At 47.7% G+C, this 22,918-nt stretch overlaps 2 protein-coding genes across 3 annotated transcripts; both read right to left on the minus strand.

Moving 5' to 3' along the window:
• Nucleotides 1-8,551: 8,551 nt before the first annotated feature.
• TREML1 (triggering receptor expressed on myeloid cells like 1) lies at nt 8,552-13,480 on the minus strand. Its single transcript, XM_008691923.2, has 6 exons — nt 13,347-13,480; nt 12,817-13,149; nt 10,508-10,622; nt 10,020-10,105; nt 9,467-9,519; nt 8,552-9,105 (listed from the first exon to the last, which is right to left on the minus strand). Exons 1-6 carry the CDS (start codon nt 13,387-13,389, stop codon nt 8,794-8,796), a joined length of 942 nt encoding a protein of 313 aa, XP_008690145.1. The 5' UTR covers nt 13,390-13,480; the 3' UTR covers nt 8,552-8,793.
• A 2,897-nt stretch (nt 13,481-16,377) lies between these two features.
• On the minus strand, nt 16,378-21,902 carry TREM2 (triggering receptor expressed on myeloid cells 2). 2 transcript variants are annotated; one of them, XM_008691924.2, is made up of 5 exons: nt 21,715-21,902; nt 19,937-20,287; nt 18,487-18,577; nt 17,628-17,821; nt 16,378-16,650 (listed from the first exon to the last, which is right to left on the minus strand). In XM_008691924.2, the coding sequence occupies exons 1-5, from the start codon at nt 21,752-21,754 to the stop codon at nt 16,631-16,633; spliced, it is 696 nt and encodes a 231-aa protein (XP_008690146.2). In that variant the 5' UTR covers nt 21,755-21,902; the 3' UTR covers nt 16,378-16,630. The 2 variants fall into 2 exon arrangements, with proteins under 2 accessions (XP_008690146.2, XP_008690147.2); XM_008691925.2 differs by lacking the exon at nt 16,378-16,650 and adding an exon at nt 17,359-17,531 and having other exon boundaries at nt 21,715-21,870.
• Nucleotides 21,903-22,918: the final 1,016 nt, after the last annotated feature.

A 22,918-nucleotide genomic window follows, 5' to 3' on the forward strand; every position in this document is an offset into this window, starting at 1 on the left:
TTAAATGATACTCTTGTTGACGTATGGTTTTGTTAGATGTTTGGGTCTACTTCTGAACTCTCATTTCTGTTCCGTCACTCCCTGTGTCTGTCCCTATGCCAGTACACACCGTCTTGATAGTTGTAGCTTTGTAGTAAGTTTTAAAATTGGAAGTATGAGTCCTCTAACTTTATTATTCTTTTTCAAGACTGTTTTAGCTGTTCAGGGTCCCTTGCATTTCCATATGACTTTTAGGGTCAGCTTGTTGATTTCTACGAAAAATGCAGCTATAATTTTGACGGGTATTGAGTTGAATCTGTAAGTAAATTAGGGGAGAATTGCTATTTTAACAACATTAAGTTTTCTGATCCATGAAAATGTCTTGTCTTTTCTGCGTATTTAGGTTTTTCTAAATTTCTTTCAATGTTTTATAGTTTCCAATGTACAGGTCTTGAACTTTTTTGTTAAATTTGTGCCTAAATATTTTATTATTCTTGATTCTTTTGTAATGGAGTTGGTTTTTCTTTTAAGATTTTATTTATTTATTCGACAGAGATAGAGACAGCCAGCGAGAGAGGGAACACAAGCAGGGGGAGTGGGAGAGGAAGAAGCAGGCTCATAGCGGAGGAGCCTGATGTGGGGCTCGATCCCAGAACGCCGGGATCATGCCCTGAGCCGAAGGCAGGTGCTTAACCGCTGCGCCACCCAGGCGCCCCTGGAGTTGTTTTCTCAATTTCATTTTTGAGTTGTTCACTGATAGTGCATAGAAATAAAACTGATTTTTGTATATTGATTTTGTATCCTGGAACTGCTGAACTCATTTATTAGCTCTAGATTTTTTTGTGGATTCCTTAGGATTTTATATATACAAGATCATGTCATCTGCAAATAGAAATAGTCTTACTTCTTCCTTTCCAATCTGGATGATTTTTATTTCTTTTATCTAATTACACTCACAAGAAGCTATAGTACAGTATTGAATGAAAGTGGCAAGAATGTACTTTGTCTTGTTCTCAATCCTAGGGACGAAGCTTTTAGTTTTACACCTTTAAGTATGATGTTAGCTGTGAGTTTTTTGTAGATGCCCTTTGTCAGATTGAGGAAATTCCCGGCTCTTCCTAGTTTGTTGAGCATTTATATCATGATAGGGTACTGGATTTTGCAAAATGCTTTTTCTGTCCTCTATTGAAAGGATCATGTGGTTTGGGTCCTTTTTTCTATTAGTAGGGTGTATCTTAGTGATTTGCATGTGTAGAACCAATCTTGCATTCCTGGGATAAATCCCACTTTGTCATGGTGTATAATCCTTTCTATCGATTGCAAGGGCCTATTCGCTAGTATTTTGTTGAGGATTTTTGCACCTACATTCATAAGAGATGTTCTCTTGTCATCTTTTTGTCTGTTTTTTGCATCAAGGTAAAACTGGCCTCATAGATTGAGTTCCTGCCTCTTCTTTTTTTTTGAAAGGATTTGTAAAGGATTGGTTTTAAAACTCTTTTAATATTTGGTAGAATTCACCAGTGAAACCATCTGGGCCTGGGCTTCTCTTTCTGGTAAGTTTTTTTTATTAATAATTAAACTTCTTTAGTTGTTATAGATCTATTGAGATTTTCTATTTAATCTTGAGTTAGTTTCAGTAGTTTGTGTCTTTCTAGGAATTTGTCCATTTCATCTAGGTTATGTATTCTGATGATACACAGTTGTCCAAATTTTCCTTATAATCCTTCTAATCTCTTAAAGTCAGTAGTGCTTCCTGCACTTTCAGTCCTCATTTAGTAATATGAGTCTCCTCTTTGTTTTTTTGGCTAAGAAAGTAACCTTAGCTAAGATTTGTCAATTTTGTTGATCTTTTCAAAGAATCAACACCTGGTTTTGCTGTTTTTTTTTCTCTTTTTCTGTTCTCTATTTCATTCATTTCTGCTCTAATCTTCATTATTTCCTTCCTTCTGCTTGCTTTGGGTTTAGTCTGCTCTTCTGTTTCTAGTTTCTTCAGGTGGAAAGTTAGGTTTTTGATTTGAGATCATTATTCATTTTTAATATAGGTGTTTACAGCTATAAATTTCCCTCTATGCACTGACTTTGCTGAATCCTCTAAGTTTTGCTGTGTTATGTTTTCGTGTTCATTCCTCTCAAAGTAGTTATAATTTCTCTTCTTTGGCCAGTTTGTTATTTGGAAGTGTGTTGCTTAACTTCCACATATTTGTTAGTTTCCAAATTTTATTTCTGTTATTTCTAATTTCATTCCATTATAGTCACAAATCATACTCTGAATGATTTGATTTCAATCCTTTTTTGCTGTTGTTGGGTGAAGTGTTCTACAGATGTCTGTTAAGTGTAGTTAGTTTTTTTTTATATAAAGATTTTATTTTTTATTTACTTGAAGAGATAGAGACAGCCAGCGAGAGAGGGAACACAAGCAGGGGGAGTGGGAGAGGAAGAAGCAGGCTCATAGCGGAGGAGCCTGATGTGGGGCTTGATCCCAGAACGATAGGATCACGCCCTGAGCCGAAGGCAGACGCTTAATGACTGCCACCCAGGCGCCCCAGTGTAGTTAGTTTTTATAGTGTTGATCATGTCTACTATTTCGTTGCTGATCTTCCACCTACCTACCTTGTTCTGCCTATTATTGAAAGTGGGATATTGAAGCCTATAGCTATTACTGTGTGTCTATTTCTCCTTTCAATTCTGTCAGTTTTGCTTTATGTATTTTGAAATGCTGTTGTTAGGTACATATATATTTATAATTGCTGTATCTTCTTGATGGATTTACTCTTTTACTATTATAAAATGTCCCTTTGTCTTAATTAATATAGCTCTCCACCTCTCTTTAGCTAGTTTGCATGATACATGTTTTTCCATCCTATTACTTTGAACCTACTTGTGTTTTTGAATCTAAAGTTTGTCCCTTATAGGAAGCATGTAGTTGGATCATGAGTTTTTAAATACATCCTGCCAATCTCTGCCTTTTAATTGGAATGCTTATTTATATTCAGTTATGTCTGCCATCTTGTTGTTTTCTACCTGTCTTATGTCTTGTTTCCCTTCTCTTCCTCCACTTTCATTATATTAAATATGCCATTTAAATTTAGTTTTTAAGTCCCTTGTCATTCCTTTTACTGTGTTTTTGAGGGTTTTTTTTCTTGCTGTAGGGATTACAATTATCATTTTAATTTAAAACAATCCAGTTCATATTTATACCAACCTAATTTCAACCATATAAAAAAACTTTGATCCTATATAGCTCCATTCCTTCCCCACTCTTTCATATTATAAATGTCACAAAAGTTACATCTTAATAAATGGTGTGCCTGTCAACACAGATGTGTAAATACTGCTTTATGAAGTTGTGTTTTAAATCAGATACAAGGGAGGGAAAGCCAATTTTCTTAAGTAAAGACTCCTTGGGTTGGTTCAAGCACTGGTTTCCAGAGTTCTAAGAAAGTTGATTCTGGCTATTTTTGCCAGTTTTCTTGTTGCTTTTATGGAACAGAATTTTTTTTATAGAGAAAGAGAGGAGCAGGGAAGGGGAGGGGCAGAGAGAGAGGGAGAAAGACAATCCTAAGCAGGTTCCAAGCTCAGTGCAGAGCCCAACACAGGGTTTGATCTCAGGACCCTAAAATCATGATCTGAACTAAAATCAAGAATGGAATGCTTAACCAGCTGAGCTACCCAGGCACCCCTGGAAGAGAGAATTTAAGGAGGGCACTTGTTATGATGAGCACTGGATGTTATATGTAAGTGATGAATCAATAAATTCTACTCCTGAAACCAATGTTACACTGTATGTTAACTAACTAGAATTTAAATAAAAATTTGGGGGGAAAAAGGAATTTTCTGAGTTCTTTAACCATTTTATTTTAAATTATTCTCAATGTACTTTTAATTTGCATTTCCTTTAGATGAAATTAAACATCTTTACTATGTTTATATTTCCTTTTTTGTGAGATGTATGTATATATCCTATTAAGTATTTGTTTTCTAAATGATTTGTATAGGTTAGGGAAATGAGCTCTCTGCCTTTCTATGAGTTGCAAAATTTTTCCTCATTTTGTGTTTTGTCTTTATTTATTGTGTTTCTGTCATGGAGAAAAAGATATCATTTTTTTAAAGATTTTTTTTAATAATAATATTTTTTATTATATTATGTTAGTCACCATACAGTACATCCCTAGTTTTTGATGTAAAGTTCCATGATTCATTACTTGCGTATAACACCCAGTGCACCACGCAACACGTGCCCTCCTTAATACCCATCACCAGGCTATCCCATCCCCCACCCCCGAAGCCCTCAGTTTGTTTCCCAGAGTCCATAGTCTCTCATGGTTCATTCCCCCTTCTGTTTACCACCCCCTCTTTCTTCTTCCCTTTCTTCTCCTACCGATCTTCCTACTTCTTATGTTCCATACATGAGTGAAACCATATGATAATTGTCTTTCTCTTCTGGACTTATTTCACTTAGCATTATCTCCTCCAGTGCCGTCCGTGTTGCAGATAATGTTGAGAAATTGTTCTTTTTGATGGCTGAGTAATATTCCATTGTATATATGGACCACATCTTCTTAATTCAGTCATCTGTTGAAGGGCATCTTGGCTCCTTCCACGATTTAGCTATTGTGGACAATGCTGCTATGAACATTGGGGTGCATATGGCCCTTCTCTTCACTACGTCTGTATCTTTGGGGTAAATACCCAGTAGTGCAATTGCTGGGTCATAGGGTAGCTCAATTTTTAACTTTTTAAGGGACCTCCACACTGTTTTCCAGAGTGGCTGTACCAACTTGCATTCCCACCAACAATGTAGGAGGGATCCCCTTTCTCCACATGCTCTCCAACATTTGTTGTTTCCTGCCTTGTCAATTTTTGCCATTCTAACTGGCGTAAGGTGGTATCTCAGTGTGGTTTTGATTTGAATTTCCCTGATGGCTAATGATTTTGAACATTTTTTCATGTGTCTGTTAGCTATTTGTATGTCTTCATTGGAAAAGTGTTTGTTCATATCTTCTGCCCATTTTATGATTTGTTTATTTGTTTCTTGTGTATTGAGTTTGAGAAGTTCTTTGTAGATCTTGGATACCAGTCCTTTATCTGTAGTGTCATTTGCAAACATATTCTCCCATTCCGTGGGCTGCCTCTTCGTTTTTTTTTTTTTGTTTTTTTTGTTTTTTTTGTTTTTTTTTTTTACTATTTCCTTGGCTGTGCAGAAGCTTTTTATCTTGATGAAGTCCCACAAGTTCATTTTATCTTGTTTCTCTTGCCTTTGGAGATGTGTCGTGAAAAAATTTGCTGTGGCCGATGTCAAAGAGGTTGCTGCCTGTGTTCTCCTCTAGGATTTTGATGGATTCCTGTCTCACATTGAGGTCTTTCATCCATTTGGAGTTTATCTTTGTGTATGCTGTGAGTGAGTGATCAAGTTTCATTCTTTTGCATGTAGCTGTCCAATTTTCCCAGCACCATTTATTGAAGAGACTGTCTTTTTTCCACTGAATGTTTTTTCCTGCTTTATCAAAGATTAGTTGCCCAAAGAGCCGAGGGTCCGTTTCTGCGTTCTCTATTCTGTTCCACTGGTCTGTGTGTCTGTTTTTGTGCCAGTACCATGCTGTCTTTGTGATCACAACTTTGTAGTACAGCTTGAAATCCAGCAGTGTGATGCCCCCAGCTTTGTTTTTCCTTTTCAACAATTCCTTGGCGATACGGGGCCTTTTCTGGTTCCACACAAATTTAAGGGCTGTTTGTTCCAGTTCTTTGAAAAATGTCATTGGTATTTTGATCGGGACGGCATTGAAAGTGTAGGTTGCTCTGGGTAGCATAGACGTTTTAACTATGTTAATTCTTCCGATCCATGAGCATGGAATATTTGTCCATCTTTTTGTGTCTTCTTCAATGTCTTTCAAGAGTGATTTGTAGTTTCTAGAATATAGATCCTTTACGTCTCTGGTTAAGTTAATTCCGAGATAACGTATGATTTTATTTATTTATTTGACAGAAAAGAGAGACAGCCAGTGAGAGAAGGAACACAGGCAGGGGTAGTGGGAGAGGAAGAAGCAGGCTCCCAGTGGAGGAGCCTGATGTGGGGCTCGATCCCAGGACTCTGGGATCACGCCCTGAGCTGAAGGCAGACTCTTAACGACTGAGCCACCCAGGTGCCCCCAAGATATCAGTCTTTTATTTTAATGTGTCAGTTTTAATGTATCAGTGAATTCTTTTATGGCTTCTGAGTTTTGTATAATAATTTAAAGAGCATTTTCATTATTTTAATATTCCCCCTTGGTCTTTCAAGTATTTTTTAAAAATCAACTTCATCAAAACATATTTTACTTACGAGAAAGTGCACCTATTTTAATGATGGGTTTTGACAAATATATACACCTATGTAACCACTACCACAGTCATGATAGAAAGCATTTCAGTCATCCCAAAAACTTATTTCAGGCTTCTCTACACTCATTTCCCCACCCCAACCACCACCACAAGCACAAAATACTCTCATTTTTTTCACTGTCTTTATATCTGTGGTTATTTTCCTCTTGTCATTTCTTATTTCATCCTTGTTTTTGAGTAAGTTAGCTAACACTTTGTCTCTTTTATTTCATTTCATTTCAAAGACTAAGCTCTTTTATTTATGTATTAGTTATATAATTTCCTTTTTTTAATAATAATTTTTTATTATGTTATGTTAGTCACCATACAGTACATCCTTAGTTTTTGAGGTAGTGTTCCATGGTTCATTATTTGCGTATAATACCCAGGACTCCATGCAATATGTGCCCTCCTTAATTTTCCTCCTTTAAAATGAACTAGCAATTTGAGTAAGATGCTTAATTCTTGTTGTTGAGGGTGTGACTTTTCCTCAGAGAACTCCTTTAGCTGCATTCCAGAGGTTCTGATATGAAGCAATGGGCTTGTCATGTCACTTGCATTTTTTTTGCTTTGTTTTCATATGTTTCTTATGATAAAATTTAGAAGGTCTGTATTTTCATCTCAGAAGTTACTTTTATAACTGAGATTCTGGTTGGTATTCATAAACTTCTACCATGAGTGATGATGTAATTAATATATTTCCCTTTCCTACTTCCCTCTTGTCTACCACCCAATTGATCTTAGTATTTTCCTTTGTGTTTTTAAATATACTTTTACTTCTGTCAGGCTCTAAAAAGTTCAAACTACATTCAGACTAGAGTACGTTTTTCCCAGAGGGGCTCTTTTAACACTTTATTCTGCCCTTCCCCTGAATTCTCTCCCCACCCTCATTGCCTCTCCTCCCCAGCAGGCAAGTCCCCACTTATCTTAGCCAGGGAAAATGAGGACTTAGTTGATTGGTGGGCAGCTGCTGCCTGCACAAGGGACAGAAGTAAATTTCTGTTCTGTCACAGGCTGAGACTCTATCAGGGGAAGCTCAGAACATCCTGTCAGAGCTCCCTGAAAATAGCATCACTAGGCCTACCCAGCAGGAGCCCAGCATACATACCCTGCCTGTCCCTTCTCAGGTACCTCTCCAGATGGTGAAAATCTCTTTATGCCTAGTGCTCCATGATTGTAAAAAAAAAAAAAAAAAAAAAAAAAAAAAAAAAAAAAAAAAAAAAAATTCCTGAGCACTTCGTCCTCTCCATCTGTCTGTCATCTCAACATGGCAAATAGTTTCAAATTGAACAGTTTCAGAAGAAATCCTGACAGAGACCTTAAAGGTCCTTCCAACCCCAGCCTGGACTAGTTTTCATTTATACTTGACAATGGCCACACCTTTACCATTCATTCCCCTTCTTCCCATGCCATGCCTTTTCTCCACTGGGCTCTTCCCAGGTTCCAGATTTCAGGCCAAAGAGTAAAGTGCTACCAGATGTCCACCCAGTTGAGAGAGAGCCAGCTCTGATAAAACATGTCTGCAAAGGTCTTTTATCTCCTGATACTTGAAAATCTTTGGTCCTGCCAAGGAATAGGCTTGGGGTTTATTTCAGTTTCTGATCTTGCTCCTATTTTTTTTAATTTTTTATTTAAATTCAATATAATTAACATAGAGTGTATTATTAGTTTCAAGGATAGAATTTAGTGATTCATGGGTTGCATATAACACCCAGTGCTCTTTACTTCAAGGGCCCTCCTTAATGCCCATCACCCAGTTACCCCATCTTCCCACCTACCCCCCCCCAGCAACCTTCAGCTTGTTCCCTTAACATCACCCTATTTCTTTTCAGCTCCATCTCTTACCCCATCTGTCCTGAGTCTCCTTTCACGTATCATTACCCCCTTCCTCCCATCATATGTTGTCACATCATAAAATGTGTCTTGTTTACAAGGTACAGAGCAGAAGGCAGAAGAGATTTCTAGACTCGAGCTAATGGATCTATAATTTAGGTACCATGAGAAAGGCAGGAAATATTTTGAAGAGGCCTTCTTAGTGCCCCGTGAATCAAACTGCATCATAGTACTCTGACCAAAGAATGAAGCCATGTCCCTACTGGCAGAACAGGCAGGAGATCATGCATCACAAACTCTGGGCCAGAATCTTTAGTTCCCAGGCCATGGGAATAGTCAAACTCAGGCCCTTCCCTTCCCCCTCAAACATCAAGAGCTCATATATTACCAGTCAGAGTTTATTTAGCTCAGTAGTATAATGGCAGCGGAACGAGCATGGGGGACTCCCAAGACACCTCAGGCACATTTAAGTCTCACTCTCTAGGTCAGAAAAGTCAAGATGTTAGATTAGATCCTAAAATCCCTAGCTGCTCTGATATCATAAGGGTCTAGGACATGGGCTGGCTGGCTGAATGCACAGAGCTCTGGGGATGGTCTCCATGAGTGTACAGTATGATGAATAGCTCAGCTGGGTGGCGTTTGGCCATTTGGTGGATCCTGGGCTGGCTCACAGGAGGCCCCTCCACCCTTGTCCCTTCCAGGGAAGATAACTGTGGCATATGTCACAGGCTTGGAGCACATTAGGACCTTAGGAGGCAGAGGGGGCGATGAGGATTGGGCCGGGGATGGGGATTTCTCTGATGGGGGATCAAGAGGTACACTATAGGTGGTATTGTCAAAGGCAGGTGGTGAATCGAGCCTAGCATAGGGAATGTCCGATGGCAAATCAAGTCCCAGTCCAGAGTCACTGATGTGGTGGGCCACTGAGGAGGAGGCCTGTAATGAAAGCAGGCAAGTGAGGCAGAGAGAAGTTGCCTCCTTCTGCCCCAGTTCCCTCTGGGGGGAAGCCCAGGACCACACTGAATGTGTCTCTCAAATTCTGAATATGTCAGTGGGCAAGAGGGCTTCCCTTTGAAGATTTTCAAGGCCTAACTTTCTCCCCAAATTGGGGAGGGTGAAATACCAAGGTGGGAAGGTGGAAAACAACTGGTGCCAAGTTTACAGCATTTAGGAAGAGGATATGCACCCTGACTGGGTCCCAGTCTTTCTCCACCCCTTCATCCTGGGACCTCTCTCGGTGAGCTGGGCAGATGGAAGGGCTGGGGAATTTGGCTGGGGGCCTGCAGAAGCCTCTTACCATGCCTGGAACTCCGCTGCTCTGAGGTTGACCACGGACACCAAGCCTGTCCCCTGGGAAGACAGAAAGTGGCACCACAGTCTGTTGCCCATCCTGGCTCACGGCCCATCCCCTCACTCCCTTCAGAAGTCCCTGAAGCCTCTTTCCTGGTCCAGACCCTTCATCCCACTCCTACCAGCAAACCTTTCCCACTGCCTCCCCAGTTCTGCCCTAACCTGCCAGGAACCTCCCTACCCACTTACTGCTTCCAGCTCCCTTCATCCTGCCTCAACACTCAGCCTGTCTCCTGAAACCCTTCCCTCACCTCCTCCAGTCACCTTTCTGTCCCACTGCCCACCCTGTCCAATTTCTGTCTGTCCCCAGGACAGCACCCACTGAGTCTCCTTCCCGTCCACCCCTCAGCTGGGAACTTCTAGGACCTGAGGGCCCTACTAAAGCCCAGACAAGCCCATCTATAGGGGAAACAGACCTAGAGCCCTGGCATTGTCTATAAGACTAGCTGGTACACGACTTGCAGGGCTGTGCTGGGGTAGGCACATGGATGGCTACCTACCTTTCCTCTTGGCCATCACAGCAAACAGCACCACTGCCGCCACCAGCAGGCTCAGCAGGAGCACAGCACCCCAGATCAAGGGGATGCTGAAGGACATAAAGGGATAGGTGAGCTCAGGCCTGAACCTGGCAGGAAGCTGCTCACCAGGAAACCCAGAGCAGTGGAGAAGGGTGTTCTTGGTGAGCCATGGTTTCAAGAAGAGGATTTGGGGGAAGGAATGAGGAGGGCAGACTCAGGGCAGAAGAGAAACACATTATCAGCATATTCCAGCTGGAGAACACCGGGGTCAAGGGGTTATTACTGAACTGGGAGAGACAGGGGGATCTGCCTGACTTCCTGCCTTATCAGAAGTTCCCCAGGGGTGGAAGGAACCATAAGGTTTCCCTTTGAGTTAGCCTGGGGCTCTAAACAATCTTTCACCCCCTCTCCCATCACCACCCTTTTCCCAGCCACCAAATACAGCTCTTGTCATCTGTACAATACAGTACCTCTTCTCGTCCTGGCTGGGTTCCGCAGGGCTGGCACTGCCCATAGTGTCGGAGGAGGGGCCGTCAGCCAGACCCCCAACCTTATAGGTCTCCTCCTCCTCTTTCAGGCTTGGAGCTGAGTCAGAAGGAAATATTAATGAGCACATAGCCATGGTGGGCAGGGTCACAGGCCTGTTGAGATCTGAGGGATGGGGGGAGTGTGGCCGAGGAAGGAGAGGTCCCAAGTAAGAAACACAAATGGGGGCTTGGCATATTCCTTAGGGGCCCTTATTCTGGAGGTCAGGGATGGTCTCTTTCTGTCTTACCTGGTTGTGACCAGACCCACTTTCCCCTCCACCACCAGCCCCCAACCGTTGCCCCTGCCTTCCTTCCCACCTGCTCCCCTACACCCCCTGGCCTCTCAGGCTGCTCAGACTATGCAGAATCAGCTACCGGGTAATCTGTGACCAAATCTGTGACCATCTCCCACACCCTACCCCAGAATAGGTTCTCCACTCTTGTCCTCAGTGGCAACCTTGCCCCTGGCGCTCATCGGTTGGTCTCTAAAGGGGCCTCAGCACAGCCTGCTAGACCTCTCCATATACCTGCAACCATGTGACCCCCCTGCAGACTGGTTGAGCCCCATCCGAAGCTCTGCCCTCAGGATCTAAGGAATTCTGTGGTCACCCCTAATGTGACACAATGCTAAGTGACCTTTTTTTTTTAAATAATTTTTATTATGTTATGTCAGTCACCATACAGTACATCCTTAGTTTTTGATGTAGTGTTCCATGATTCATTACTTGTGCATAACACCCAGTGCTCCATGCGATACGTGCCCTCCTTAATACCCATCACAGGCCTATCCCAATCCCCCACCCCCCTCCCCCCTGAAGCCCTCAGTCCAGGTGACCCTTTCTGAGAGCCTTGCTCAGACCCCAAGTCTTGGTTTTGTGACAAGGCTTCTATCATCCCTACAGTATGCTCAACTTCTGGCTATGGGACTCAGGGTTGGTTTCTCTGGGCCCAAGGATCTGTCTTGGGAACCTGGCCAGTCCTTCTAGACCCTCAGGATAGGGGTCTTCCTTATTCTCAGAGGCTCATCATTCCTACCTCCCACCCCAAGCCAAACCAGGATCTGAAGATACTGTGTCTCCCATCTTGCTACATGTGTCCTGCCCTCATGGTGCCTTCTAAGCCACCCATATCCCCTCTAAAAGCCACGCTCCACCGGCCAGCCTAAGCATCCATCCTCTACAGCTGTTGGGCTCCCAGCACCTGCCCGTCTCCCCAGTGTATCCTGTCCTACAAGCTGGAGTTACTAGACCTACAGCGTCAAGGAAGGAGGAGGACAGAGGATGACAAAGACCACAAGGAGCATATTTACATATAAAATGTTGATCATGGACCAGAGATGAGAGGGATTCTAATGACAACCTAGTTTGCCCTCATAATTAACAAATGGGGGGAAACCAAGAAAAGGAAAAATGCCTTTCTTCATTTTCGTTATTTGGGGATTGGGCACAAATGACTTGAGAAAGGAAGACCTGAAAATGAAAAACTGTCATCATCCAAAAGAGAAAGCAGTCTCCACTTCCGCAGGCAGGTGGCCATTTTCCCTCCAGAACATTTTTTTTTTTACAACATCTAATTTTTCTAGACAATTTTCTTCTTCTACTTTAAAATTGTCTTTTAATAAATACTTAGACCTTAGAAAGTTGTAGACTGTGAGAGAAAACCGCAGCCTATCAAAGTACTTTCTATACTGAAAATAGGGTTGACAATACTGGCTTAACTATTAGTGACATTTTCCTCATTTTTAAAATGAAATGAGTTGAAGGAATTCAGGCACCGAATGCACCTGCTTGTAGGTGAGGCACATACTAGATGCTCAGTGAAGACATAAAATTAAATAAAAATACAGATTCAGTCATTTTAAGCCATCAAACCCATTATAACAGGAGTAATAAACTGGAAGATTTTAAAAATGAATTCCAGGTTGATATGCCCAAATTAAAACTTTGTTTAAAGCGTTCCTAAGGGGGAAAAATAGCATCGAGTGTGTTGAAGATGCTGGATGAGGAGGCCAAGACCTCGGGTGAGGAAGGAGGTTGTGCCTTCCAGTGGAGAAACCCGCTAGTGTGGGAGGGGGGAGGGACCCACTGGCTGCTTTATCTCAGACTGCTCACCCAGTTTGGTTTCCGCTCCCTGGGGAGCAGTCAAAAATATCTCCTCCCAATTCCTCCCCTGCTAAGAGTCCCCATCCCCCAAGGACCCAAGAGCAGCAGGTGGGGCCAGGGAGGGGCAATGGCCAGCCCGCGATAACTCACCTGGGGGGAGCACGTCCAGCGCGACTCTGTGCACCGTCTGGGGCCCCGTGGTCCCCTCCACCACGCAGCCGTACTCGCCCGCATCCTCCTCCCTCAGGGTAATCATCTCCACCTGGAGCAGGCCGCCCCCCAGGTCGGTGAGAAACATGCGGCTGCCCCCTGGAGCTCTGCGATCCACAGCTGAGGACACCAAGGGCTGGCACCCCTCTGGCAAGAAGCGGCACCACACCTTCCGAGCCCTGACGTCCTGGAGCCGGTAGTGGCACTGCACCAGAACGGAGCCCCCCACAGGGGCCTGCAGCACCTCAGGGAAGGTGCCCCTTGAGCCCTGGCCTAGGGAAGGAAACGATGTGGGAAGGTTGGGCAGGAGCTGGGGGAACTTCCAGTCCACCCACTGCCACAGGGGCTCAGGGACATAGAAGTCCACCTTCTGGGCCCTCCATATGTTATTGTTGCCAAGATAACGCCAGTTATTCCTGGGCCTGGAGTGGAGTTTAGGGGGTCCAGAGCGCAGCTCCTTCTAACCTTACCTGCCAGTCCCAGGAGCAGGAACAGTAGCAGGTTGGGGCCCATGGCAGGTCGGCAGATGTCAGCTCTGGGGCTTGCCCGGCCACTGACACAGCATTCCCCAGGGAGCAGGAAACATCTGCCTCAGACAGTCACGTGGGCCTCTTAGTGGCCATGGGGTGGGAGGAAGGCACTGGGGGCCCCTCCATGGGTGGGGATAAGGCACCCTTCCGAAGCCTGGTTGGTTCAGTGCTTGGGAACTGACCATGAGGGTCCGTAGGGGTGGGCAAGGCAGCGTGAGAAGGCCCAAGGACAGGCAGAACCCGGGCTCCTGGGGCCTGGCGAAGGGCTGAGGTGGGAGGAGGATCCTGGTAACTGGAAAGCAACAGAGAGAGAGGGAAGAGAATCCTCAGGGTCTTCCAAAGACTGCATCTGAGGACGCAGAGCTGTGAAGGGGGAAGGCAGAGCATCATTCTGTTTGTACAGTCTGTTATGAGCACACGGCCCGAGCTCTCAGGAGACTGCCCGGTCCTGCCGCACCACCTCACAGCAGGAGGCCCCACTCCACAGCGCCCTGCACCGGACCTGCCTCCATTTACTGTACTCTCGACACCCGGCAGCATGCACCCACCTTCTCCAGTTCTGCCAACCGCATCAATCCTTTGAGAATGACGCCCCATTTCCTTCTCCCCTGTTTTCTGGTACTCCATAACTCGTTGGATATCGAACCTCATGGATTCATCTCATTTTCCTATCTTTTTCTCTCTCGTTTTCCTTCTATTTGTCCATTTTGTTCTGATTTCGAGAAGATACCCTCATCTTTTTCTTCCATCCCTTCTATTATTGTCTTGTGTTTATTTCCTTAGTATTTTCAATTTACAAGATTTCTTACTCTTCAAACATTTCTTATAGCATATTATTTTTGTTTCATGAATATAGTAGCCTGTCTGTGGGGAGACAACTCTCCACGGGTATTTTCACATTTCTGCATGGTCTGGGCACTGCTCAGGCTTTGTTCTAGTGTTATCGAAGAGAAACATGCCTTGAAATCTAGAGAGAGTGTATCAGCTCCAGAGGGACTTGCTCAGACACCCGGCCCCGTCTCTCGAGCAGATCTGTTTACCTTCCAGGGTAAAGGTGTCTCTCTCCCAAGAGAGGAAGATGGGCCAACGCTGCATGTAAACTCCAAGCCTCATACTTGGAGGTCCTCTCCCGTGACACAAGCCCACTGCCGGCGCAGGAAACATCTGGCCCCCACTCATGTCGCCCTGTGCAGAACTGGGGTGTGGGCACCCTGCACCAAACGTGGGCAATAAACCTGCTGACCTGCGACTCCAGGGGAGCAGTGGTGTTCAGAGAGACAAGGGGGGGCAAGGCGGGGATGGCTGAAAGGGGCATGCTGCCCCCGACCTAGACATCGCACCTACAAAGGGGCTAAAGAAATCACCCTCCCTCCTTCCTCTTCCTCCCTCCTTCCTTCAGGAGCAAGGGAGCTGTCAATGGAGACTGGAAACAGGAGCCCAAGAAAGCCAGTGTGTGAAGCTGGAAGAGGTGAGAGGGTGACCAGCTGTCCCATCTGCCCGGGCCTGTGGGTTTTCCTGAGGATGTGAGGCTTCTGGTGCTACACTGGCAGAGTCTTAGGCAGACTGGACAGGTGGGTCAGCCTCGTGAGTGATGTGAAAGTGCTTATACCTCTCCTGCCAATATGCATCAGGAAATCTTTGATTTCCTTACAAGAAAGTTATTACACTAACAGGCCATGAAGAGGAGGCCTGTCCTCAATATGTAACCAAGTGTCTAAAACATATACAGGCCACTGCTGCGTGCAAGGACAGAGGTGACCAGACCTCAGGGAGGTGTCAGATTCTGGGCATTAGAGAGGAGGACGGAAGCCAGTGTTTATCTGGGACCTGCTCTGCACCAGACATCTGGCCTGGGACTTTCACTACGGTATTTCTTTCAACCTCACAAAACCCCAGCCAAACAGGGTTGATTTGTTTGTTTGTTTTGTTTTTTAATAGGTGAAGTGCAGAGGGGCTAAGGAACTTGCTTCAGGTTTCTGAGTAGGAGGCAAAGCTGAAATGTGGAACTAAGTTACCTGACCCCTTCAGTTCAGTGTGTACCCCAGACAGTCCAAGGCGGGGGATCCCAGGGGTAATCCAAATCCCGAGGGGGACGCCAAAATGTGGCAGAGGAAGAAAGAGAAAAGGCCAAGCTCTCAAAAGCAGGCAAGCTCCAGTGCCACGCACAGGGGACCCTCCCCTGCCATCTTGTCGGGCGTTGGTCCTGGCAGGTGGACAGACTCGCTCCTGGGTGCCAGACTATGCCTCAGGTCTGAGGGAAGGAGACAAGGGCCCGGGACATGGTGAGGAAGCTTGACATGCCACTGAGTCCAAGGACCTGGGACACATAGCCTAGACCAGTGTCTCAGAACCGCGGACAGGGCCAGCGCAGCAGCCTCCTTGGGGAGTGGGCCAGGCAGGGCTGGGCTGGGCTGGCCCTGGGGAATGATGTGTAGACTTGAAGCTGGACACAAGGGCTGCATCGGGGGTTCTTCCCCACCATCCGAAACTCCAGGAGCCCACGCCCATGGTAGGGGGCAAAGCAGCTACGTGTGGCCCTGACCACAGGGGCTCCTGGGCTTCCACCTTGCCAAGGCCAAGGATGGGACAGCCTCATTTCCTCCTCTTCCTGCAGCCACCCCCCCCCCCCCGGGCAAGTCTCCATCTCCTTCCTCTCACTCATGGCTGCAGTGGTGTGTTGTGTGTGGGGGAGAGATGAGATTCCTGAGCCTCCCCGGCTGCCCCTCTGCCCCAGTCCTCAGCCCCTGATAGCCTCATGGTTCACTTCCTCACCTCCTCCCAGGTCTCTCCAGCAGTTCCTTCTGACGACCTCTAGAATGACATCATCCCTGTCCCTTCTGCACCCCTAGTGTGCCTAGCCCGGCTTCATTGTCATTTGCTCGTCGACACTTTATCTTTTTTTTTTTTTTTAGATGTTATTTATTTGTCAAAGTGAGAGAGCACAAGTAGGGGGAATGGCAGGCAGAGGGAGAAGCAGACTCCCCGCTGAACAGGGAGCCCAATGTGGGACTTGATCCCAGGATCCTGGGGTCATGACAGGAGCCAAAGGCAGACCCTTAACTGACACCACCTAGGCATCCCCTCAGCACTTTATCTTTTAACATACCATGTGGCTGACTTATTTATTGTGTCTGTCTCTCCTCCCCTTCCACTAGTCCATGGCTCTGTGTGGGCAGGAATCTTTGCCTGTTTTGTTCACTCTTGTGTCTCTGGCGCCTAGAGTGTTATCCGGCACAGAAAATATCTGTTGAATAAATTAATGAATAAATGAGTACGATTGAGCTAGAGGGAAGGACAAGTTGAACACCAAGCGAAATTTGGACTTCCAGGCTCTGCTGGGGTCTTAGGATGACATCATTCCCTTTTGAGCCTCAGTTTCCCTTCTGTGGAGTGAGGGCTCAGACCAGCAGCTCCCAGCTCTGGTATGCTGCACTGTGTATGTCAAGACCTGGTTGTTCGCCTGTAGGGGAAGTAGCACGAGGAAAGCAAAGCTCTGGGGAAGCGAGTGGATGAGTCAGCTGGGAGTTTGATGGACTGGGGCGGGGGTGGGCAAGGATAATCCTAGAACAATCCTCCTGAGGGACAGGAGGCAAGTGGAGGAGAGGGGAGCCAGACTGGGTGCCAGAGAAATCCCAGAGGAGGAGGCAGGACTCAGTAATTACATCTAGGGAGGGAAGGGGAAGAAGAAAAAGATGTGCGGCGTGGAGCCTTCCAGAATGGAGGGATGCGGTAGCCTAAGACCCGAGGCCCCAAGGAGTCAGACCTTTTATCTCTTCCGCAGCCATATTCATTCTCCTAGCCCTGTAGCAAGAGAGAAGCCTTCAAGAAGCCCCAAACCATCCAATTAAACATGAAGTCTTGGTTTTATTTGTGAGAGTAATGTCCAATGTCTAGAAGTTGGCAAATGTTCTCCACACACACACACACACACACACACACACACACACACACACCTCTGTTTCCAGGGCCAGGGGAAACAGGGAATGGGCAGGCTGGTCTTTTGCCAAAGCAGAACCAGGAGTCTTGGTGGCCGAGAGGCCAGTGTGCAGGCTGGGGTGGTTCCAGCAGGCCTCTCCTGGGCCTCGTCCCATGGGGGGTCCTCTTCTCTTCATGTGTCTCTCCGCTCTGCAACCAACCCAGTGCTCACACTGCCCCTCTGAGCCCCACCTCACCGTCCCTGCCCAGTCCACCCCCAGCCACTGCTGTGCTCTGCATGCTCACCTGTTAGGGTCTGGAGCTGGTAACCTGGATCATGGCCGCAGTCCAGCTCACTGGCCGGGGGTGTCCCCAGTTTCTGCCCATGCCAGGCCACAGCCCAGAGGGCACTGGCTGCTAGAAACTTGCTGAGAAAGATGCAGGCCAGGAGGAGAAGGATGGACGTGGGTGGGAAGGGGATCTCCTCTTCAGAGAGACTCCTTGGAGACACAAAGAGGACATGAGGCTTGGGCAGGGGGGTGGCACACACTGAAGTCTGCCCTCAGAGAAGGAGCAGGGAGACACTGGGAGCTTTCAGGGGCCTAGAATGGCTCCCCACCAGCACCCTCCCTGGGAGGAGGCTTTGTGGGCTTGAGGGAGCCTGTACTCAGGACCCACCTGCTGAGCACACTTAAACCCCTCCTGCTGTGCATGCTTGTACAGTATGGGGGGCACACATGTTCTCCGTGGTTATATTAACATATTTCAACACCAGTACACAGGCATGAACCAATCAAAGCTGATTCTGGTCCTACGAAAGGAGCAGGTATCTGGGGATCCCAGTTTTGTACTAAAACTTTTGTTGTTGCTAAATTGTGGGCATGTCCAAGGGCCACCAGGGGAGGAGTGGGAGGCTGACCATTCAGGAGTCTTGGAGCAGCAGCTATGTATAAAAAATGAATTTCAATATTTTAATAACTGGCATGGCCGTACCAGCACACAAGGGCTGGTTGGAGGGGTGTTCGGACAAATCTTCTCCAGGCCCTTTCATGCTCTAATTATCTTTGAATTTTACTTAATTCTAGGACCCCTGCCGCCATCCCATGCCTGGGCTCTGCAGGGCAGAAGTCTGCCCAGAGATCTTAGCAGAGACCCATCTCTGTACCTGGAGATGCTGGGCTGCACATGGACATCCTCAAAGCTCTTGGAGTCTTCAGGGATCCAGAGATCTCCAGGGTCCAGGTGATCAAGGGGGTCTGTGGGAGATAGAGCCTGTGAGCTTCCTCCTCCTCGAGGCAGCCGGCTGCAGTGGGGAGAACCGGTCTGGGTGCGGTGAGGCCCCCTGAGCTCTGGCCCAGAGCAGATCATGTCATTAGCCTCTCTGAGCCTCAGTCTCCTCACCTGTAAAGTGGATCGAATAGAAACACCTCCTTTATAGTAGCGTTGCAAGATTCAGTGAGCGCATCCTGTATCGTGCTTACCACCTCATCGGAGCTCAGGAACTCCTACCCTCCCATCACACAGGGTCTTTGGGAAGGTCAAGTGGATGAATGCATGTATTTGAAAGTTCTGCGTGAACTGTCGAGCTGTCTACACTAGCTAATAATAATAATAATTATTATTATATTATTATTTTCCTGCCACCCCCTTGGGATTTGGGTGAGGCTTAAGCCCTGATAGGGCTGAAAATTTGTGTCCCTTCACCCCTTTCTCCCCCTTCCCCCCATGTAAAATAGTGGTGGACGTGGGGTTTGGGTCTAGGGCAAGCCGTCATCTCCCACTCCCCACCTTAGACCTTAGACAAATGGCTCATTTCCACCATAAGGGGCCATGTGGTGGGGGAGGAGGTGGGAAAGGGCTCTAGAGAGTCGGAAAGGGGACTCATACCCCCAAATTTGTTCTCCTTTGGGACACATGGTGTTCTGCAGACACAGGCAGAAGGCTTCCCTGGAGGGTATCCCTGTGCAAAGCTCAGGGGTGGGGAGCACCCCGCTGCCTGGCAAGCCCACAATGAGGACCCCAGCTCAGCTCAGCAGCAGGAGGCTGGGGCATGGGCTGTCACTTACCCCCAAACACTTTTAACTCTGTCACTTCATGGGTGCCTCACAGGAACCCTGAGGGGGCAGCAGGACACACATCTTCATCTCCATTTAAAGAAGAGGCCCAGAGAGGCAAACACATCACCCTGGGGTCGTAAGCAGTGCCCCTTCCTCGGGCTGTTTTCTGCACCAGGTTGGTGCTGACTTTATGTTGGCAGGTCCTTTGGGTACCTGGGTGAGGGAGTAAACGAAGCTCCTCCTACTCCTTAAGGACCACTTTAGGTGTTCGCATCCTAACTGGATGCCAAATGGATAAGGCTGTTTGGAGAGGCAGGACCACAACCAGCTCATTCGGTGCCTTGTGCAAATTAGAGGTGTAGTCCTGCCTCAGGGAGCGCAGCCTGGAGAGGAGCACCAGGGCTGGAGTGTGGCCCCCTTGTGCAGTGAGCAACCTGCACAACCATCCACGGTGGCCCTGAGTGGGAGGGCAAGAGCGGCACTGTGGGTTTTCCCAGACATCAGAGACATAGTCCCATCCCAGGGGTGGGCCTTAGGTGCGGTCCACCACCCACTCACCAGCCAGCACCTCCACCAGGACCTTCCTGAGGGTGTCGGTCTCATCACCATAGAGACTCTGGCACTGGTAGAGGCCAGCGTCATGGGTCTGAAGATTCCGCAGCGTGATGGTGAGTGTGCCACCCAAGGCATCATCCACGATGGCTGTGCTCCCATTCCGCCTCGTTAGGAACGACAGCAGCCATGAGCGGTGGGTGCTAACCACCCGCTGGCACGGGCCCTCTTCATCCAGCTGGCGGCACCAGGCTTTGCGTCTCCCCCAGTGCTTCAGGGAGTTGTATGGGCAGGAGACCTGCAGGGACCGGCCCGCCATACCCTGGAACACCGTTGTGTTGTGGGCTCCGGACAGCTCTGGGGAGGAGACATTCCTTCACTCTTTGCTCATTCATCTAATGTTTATCAAACACCTACTGTGTGCAATGACCAAAGAGATAGAAATCTTGCCCTTAAGGAGCTCAGGCTCTTATATAAGTTGGGAGAAGGCGCATAGCCCACTGTGACACCCAGGTTCTAGGTCTGGCTTTAACACCGCTGGACTTGCTGGGCATTTTTAAAGAAGTAACTGACCTTCTCTGGGCCTATTTCCAGAGACATTGGTTTTAAAGTTCCCTCCGGTCCTATTCCACACATTTTCTCGCTGTCGTATGGGACCAAGGCCTGCCCTCCCCCTCTCCATCTCAAGAGAGCAGGGCCAGGGGCCCCTCAGCATGGGCTGGATACCCCTGCCCCGGCCCAGGCCGTTATTCATGCTTACTTGGCAGCTGCCCACGCCAGCGCCCGCTCTGCATCTCCTCCTTCTGACCTTTGGCTCCTGGCTTCCCTATTTCTGTGGCTTTGTTCCCCTTTCAGGAGAGACTCAACTCAGAGCTATTTTGGGGGAGACACGAGGCTGCTATTTTGGGGACCTTTCTTGGGGCAGGGGAGATAGGCTTAGAGCACCGTCTGTTGCCAGGGCAGAGACTGCAGAGGAATCACTTGGAGCCCTCTGCCTCAACTTCCCCTCTCTTGGTCCTCCCTTATGCCATCTTCAACCATATGGTGACAGAAACTTGGAAGACAAGATTAGGGAGCAGGTGGCCTGCCTTTGGGAAGCAGAGAGACCTGATGAGGATAGTGCCCCCTCCCCTTGTCTGTCCATCCCTCTGCCTCCAGGCAGCCCCCCATCTTCCTCCACTCCACCCCTAGCTAAGAAACCTCAGAGCAGGGCTCCTCTGGGACAGCCTCTCAATGAAAGGAGGTAGTTGTGTGCAAGAATCTGGGGTGTCAATCTTCCAATGCAGTGACAGAAATCTTCAGCCCCCTTACCTCCCTTCCAGGGCAGAGGGCAAGAGGACCTCCACATCAGCAGAAGCGCCCCGAAGATGCACGTGCTTCGTTGTAGGGGTTTTTCCTCCTCCCTTTCTTCCCTCCCACCCTGCCATTCCTCTGGGACTAGCGGTTCATAATTTTAGGGGATCTTACCAGTGCCCCAAACTCGCCCCAAATGCTAGCTAGTGCCTGAGATGCCACCATCAGAATTCCTTTATTTTCTGTGTGGCCAGAATCCGCCAGCCTCTTATACTTCCCCATGCGTGAAGAATCTGACAGTGGGCTCGCACACTGTGGAGGGAGGGAGGGCATAAAAAATGTGGGGCGGGTGGGGAAAAGAGGGGTGGAGGACATGCTGAGGATTTCAACCGCCTTTATAGTTCACCCCAGTGCTCTCCACCCACCCGCCCGCCACATACTAAAAGAGGAGGAGGAGAGACAGCATGGGCACCAGAGGGACAGGGTCCTACCTGTGACGGCGAGCAGAATGAGCAGCCGGAGAAGCTCCATGCCAGCCTTCTCTGGAGGAGGGCAGACACGGGGTACCTTAAGATCTCGTCTTTCCCTTGAATTGCAGAAAGGAGAGGGTTCAGGCACGTCAAGTTCTGCCCACAGGAACTGGGCTCCTGGGGATTGAGAAATAGTCAGGACTGGGGTCTGGCTTTATGATTCAGGCAGGGGGTGAAGGGTGGGGGAGGAAGGGAGAGGAGGAGCCAGCCACTGCCTCCCAGCAGCCGGAGGCTGTGGATCCCAGACCTCTGAGAGGCCAGCCCGCCTTACTGCCCCTGTCAGCCAGAGTGACCCTGCATGGCTGGGGCTGGTCAGTGTCCAAGTCACAGTCCTCACTGCCGTGTTCAAACACTCCTCCAGCTGCAGCGCCTGCCATACTCTGGTTCCAGCCTTGCAAGGGACAGGGAACAGCTGGGCCCTCAGCCAGCCCCTCGTAGTCCTTCCCTCCAGGCCAGCATCCCTGTAGTGTGGCAGCATCGGACTTCAAGTCCCTCCTTCCTCAATTGCTGTGTGTGCAACCAGCCGTCCATAACCTCTCTGTGTCTCAGTTCTTACATTTGTAAAATGGGAATAATAATAGTGTGTAGTGTTATTGGGAAGGTAACATGGATTTCCACAGGTAAAGTTCTTTAGAATAGAGTCTGACACACAATAAGCACTCAACAAATACTAACTAGTACTATTATCCTATTTAGCAGGGGAGGGGAAGATGGGCTGTCCAGGAGAGGGAAAATTTTCTCTTCCACCTGCGATCTCCTGCCCAAGTTTATCCTCCTTTGCATAGTCAGGTGCCTCCTGTGTGCACACTCTCACACAGGCATTATTTTGTGCATACACACACCTATGGGACAACACAGGACGTGACATCTGCTGGAATTCTGGGAGTGAGCGTATGCTTTCCCCCCAGGTGAGGGCCCTTGAAGGGTGATCCAGGCACAGGGACTGTCATGGGCAAAGGCGCCAAAGTTTGCAATGGCTCGGTGGTGAATTAGGGAGAAGGTGGAGGAGGTGGTCATTCCCAGGGGTAGGAAGTCGAGTCATGCTGGGGGAAGTAGCTGGCGAGGCTGGAAGAGGCCACGGGGACTCATAGATCATCAGAGTCTTCTTTGGTTCCTTGCAAGAGCTCCCTGATTTGTTTTTATTCACTTTACCCATATGTCTGTG

The sequence above is a fragment of the Ursus maritimus genome, unplaced genomic scaffold, assembly GCF_017311325.1.
Source record: "Ursus maritimus isolate PB19 unplaced genomic scaffold, ASM1731132v1 scaffold_29, whole genome shotgun sequence".
In the NCBI taxonomy this organism is placed as follows: domain Eukaryota; kingdom Metazoa; phylum Chordata; class Mammalia; order Carnivora; family Ursidae; genus Ursus; species Ursus maritimus.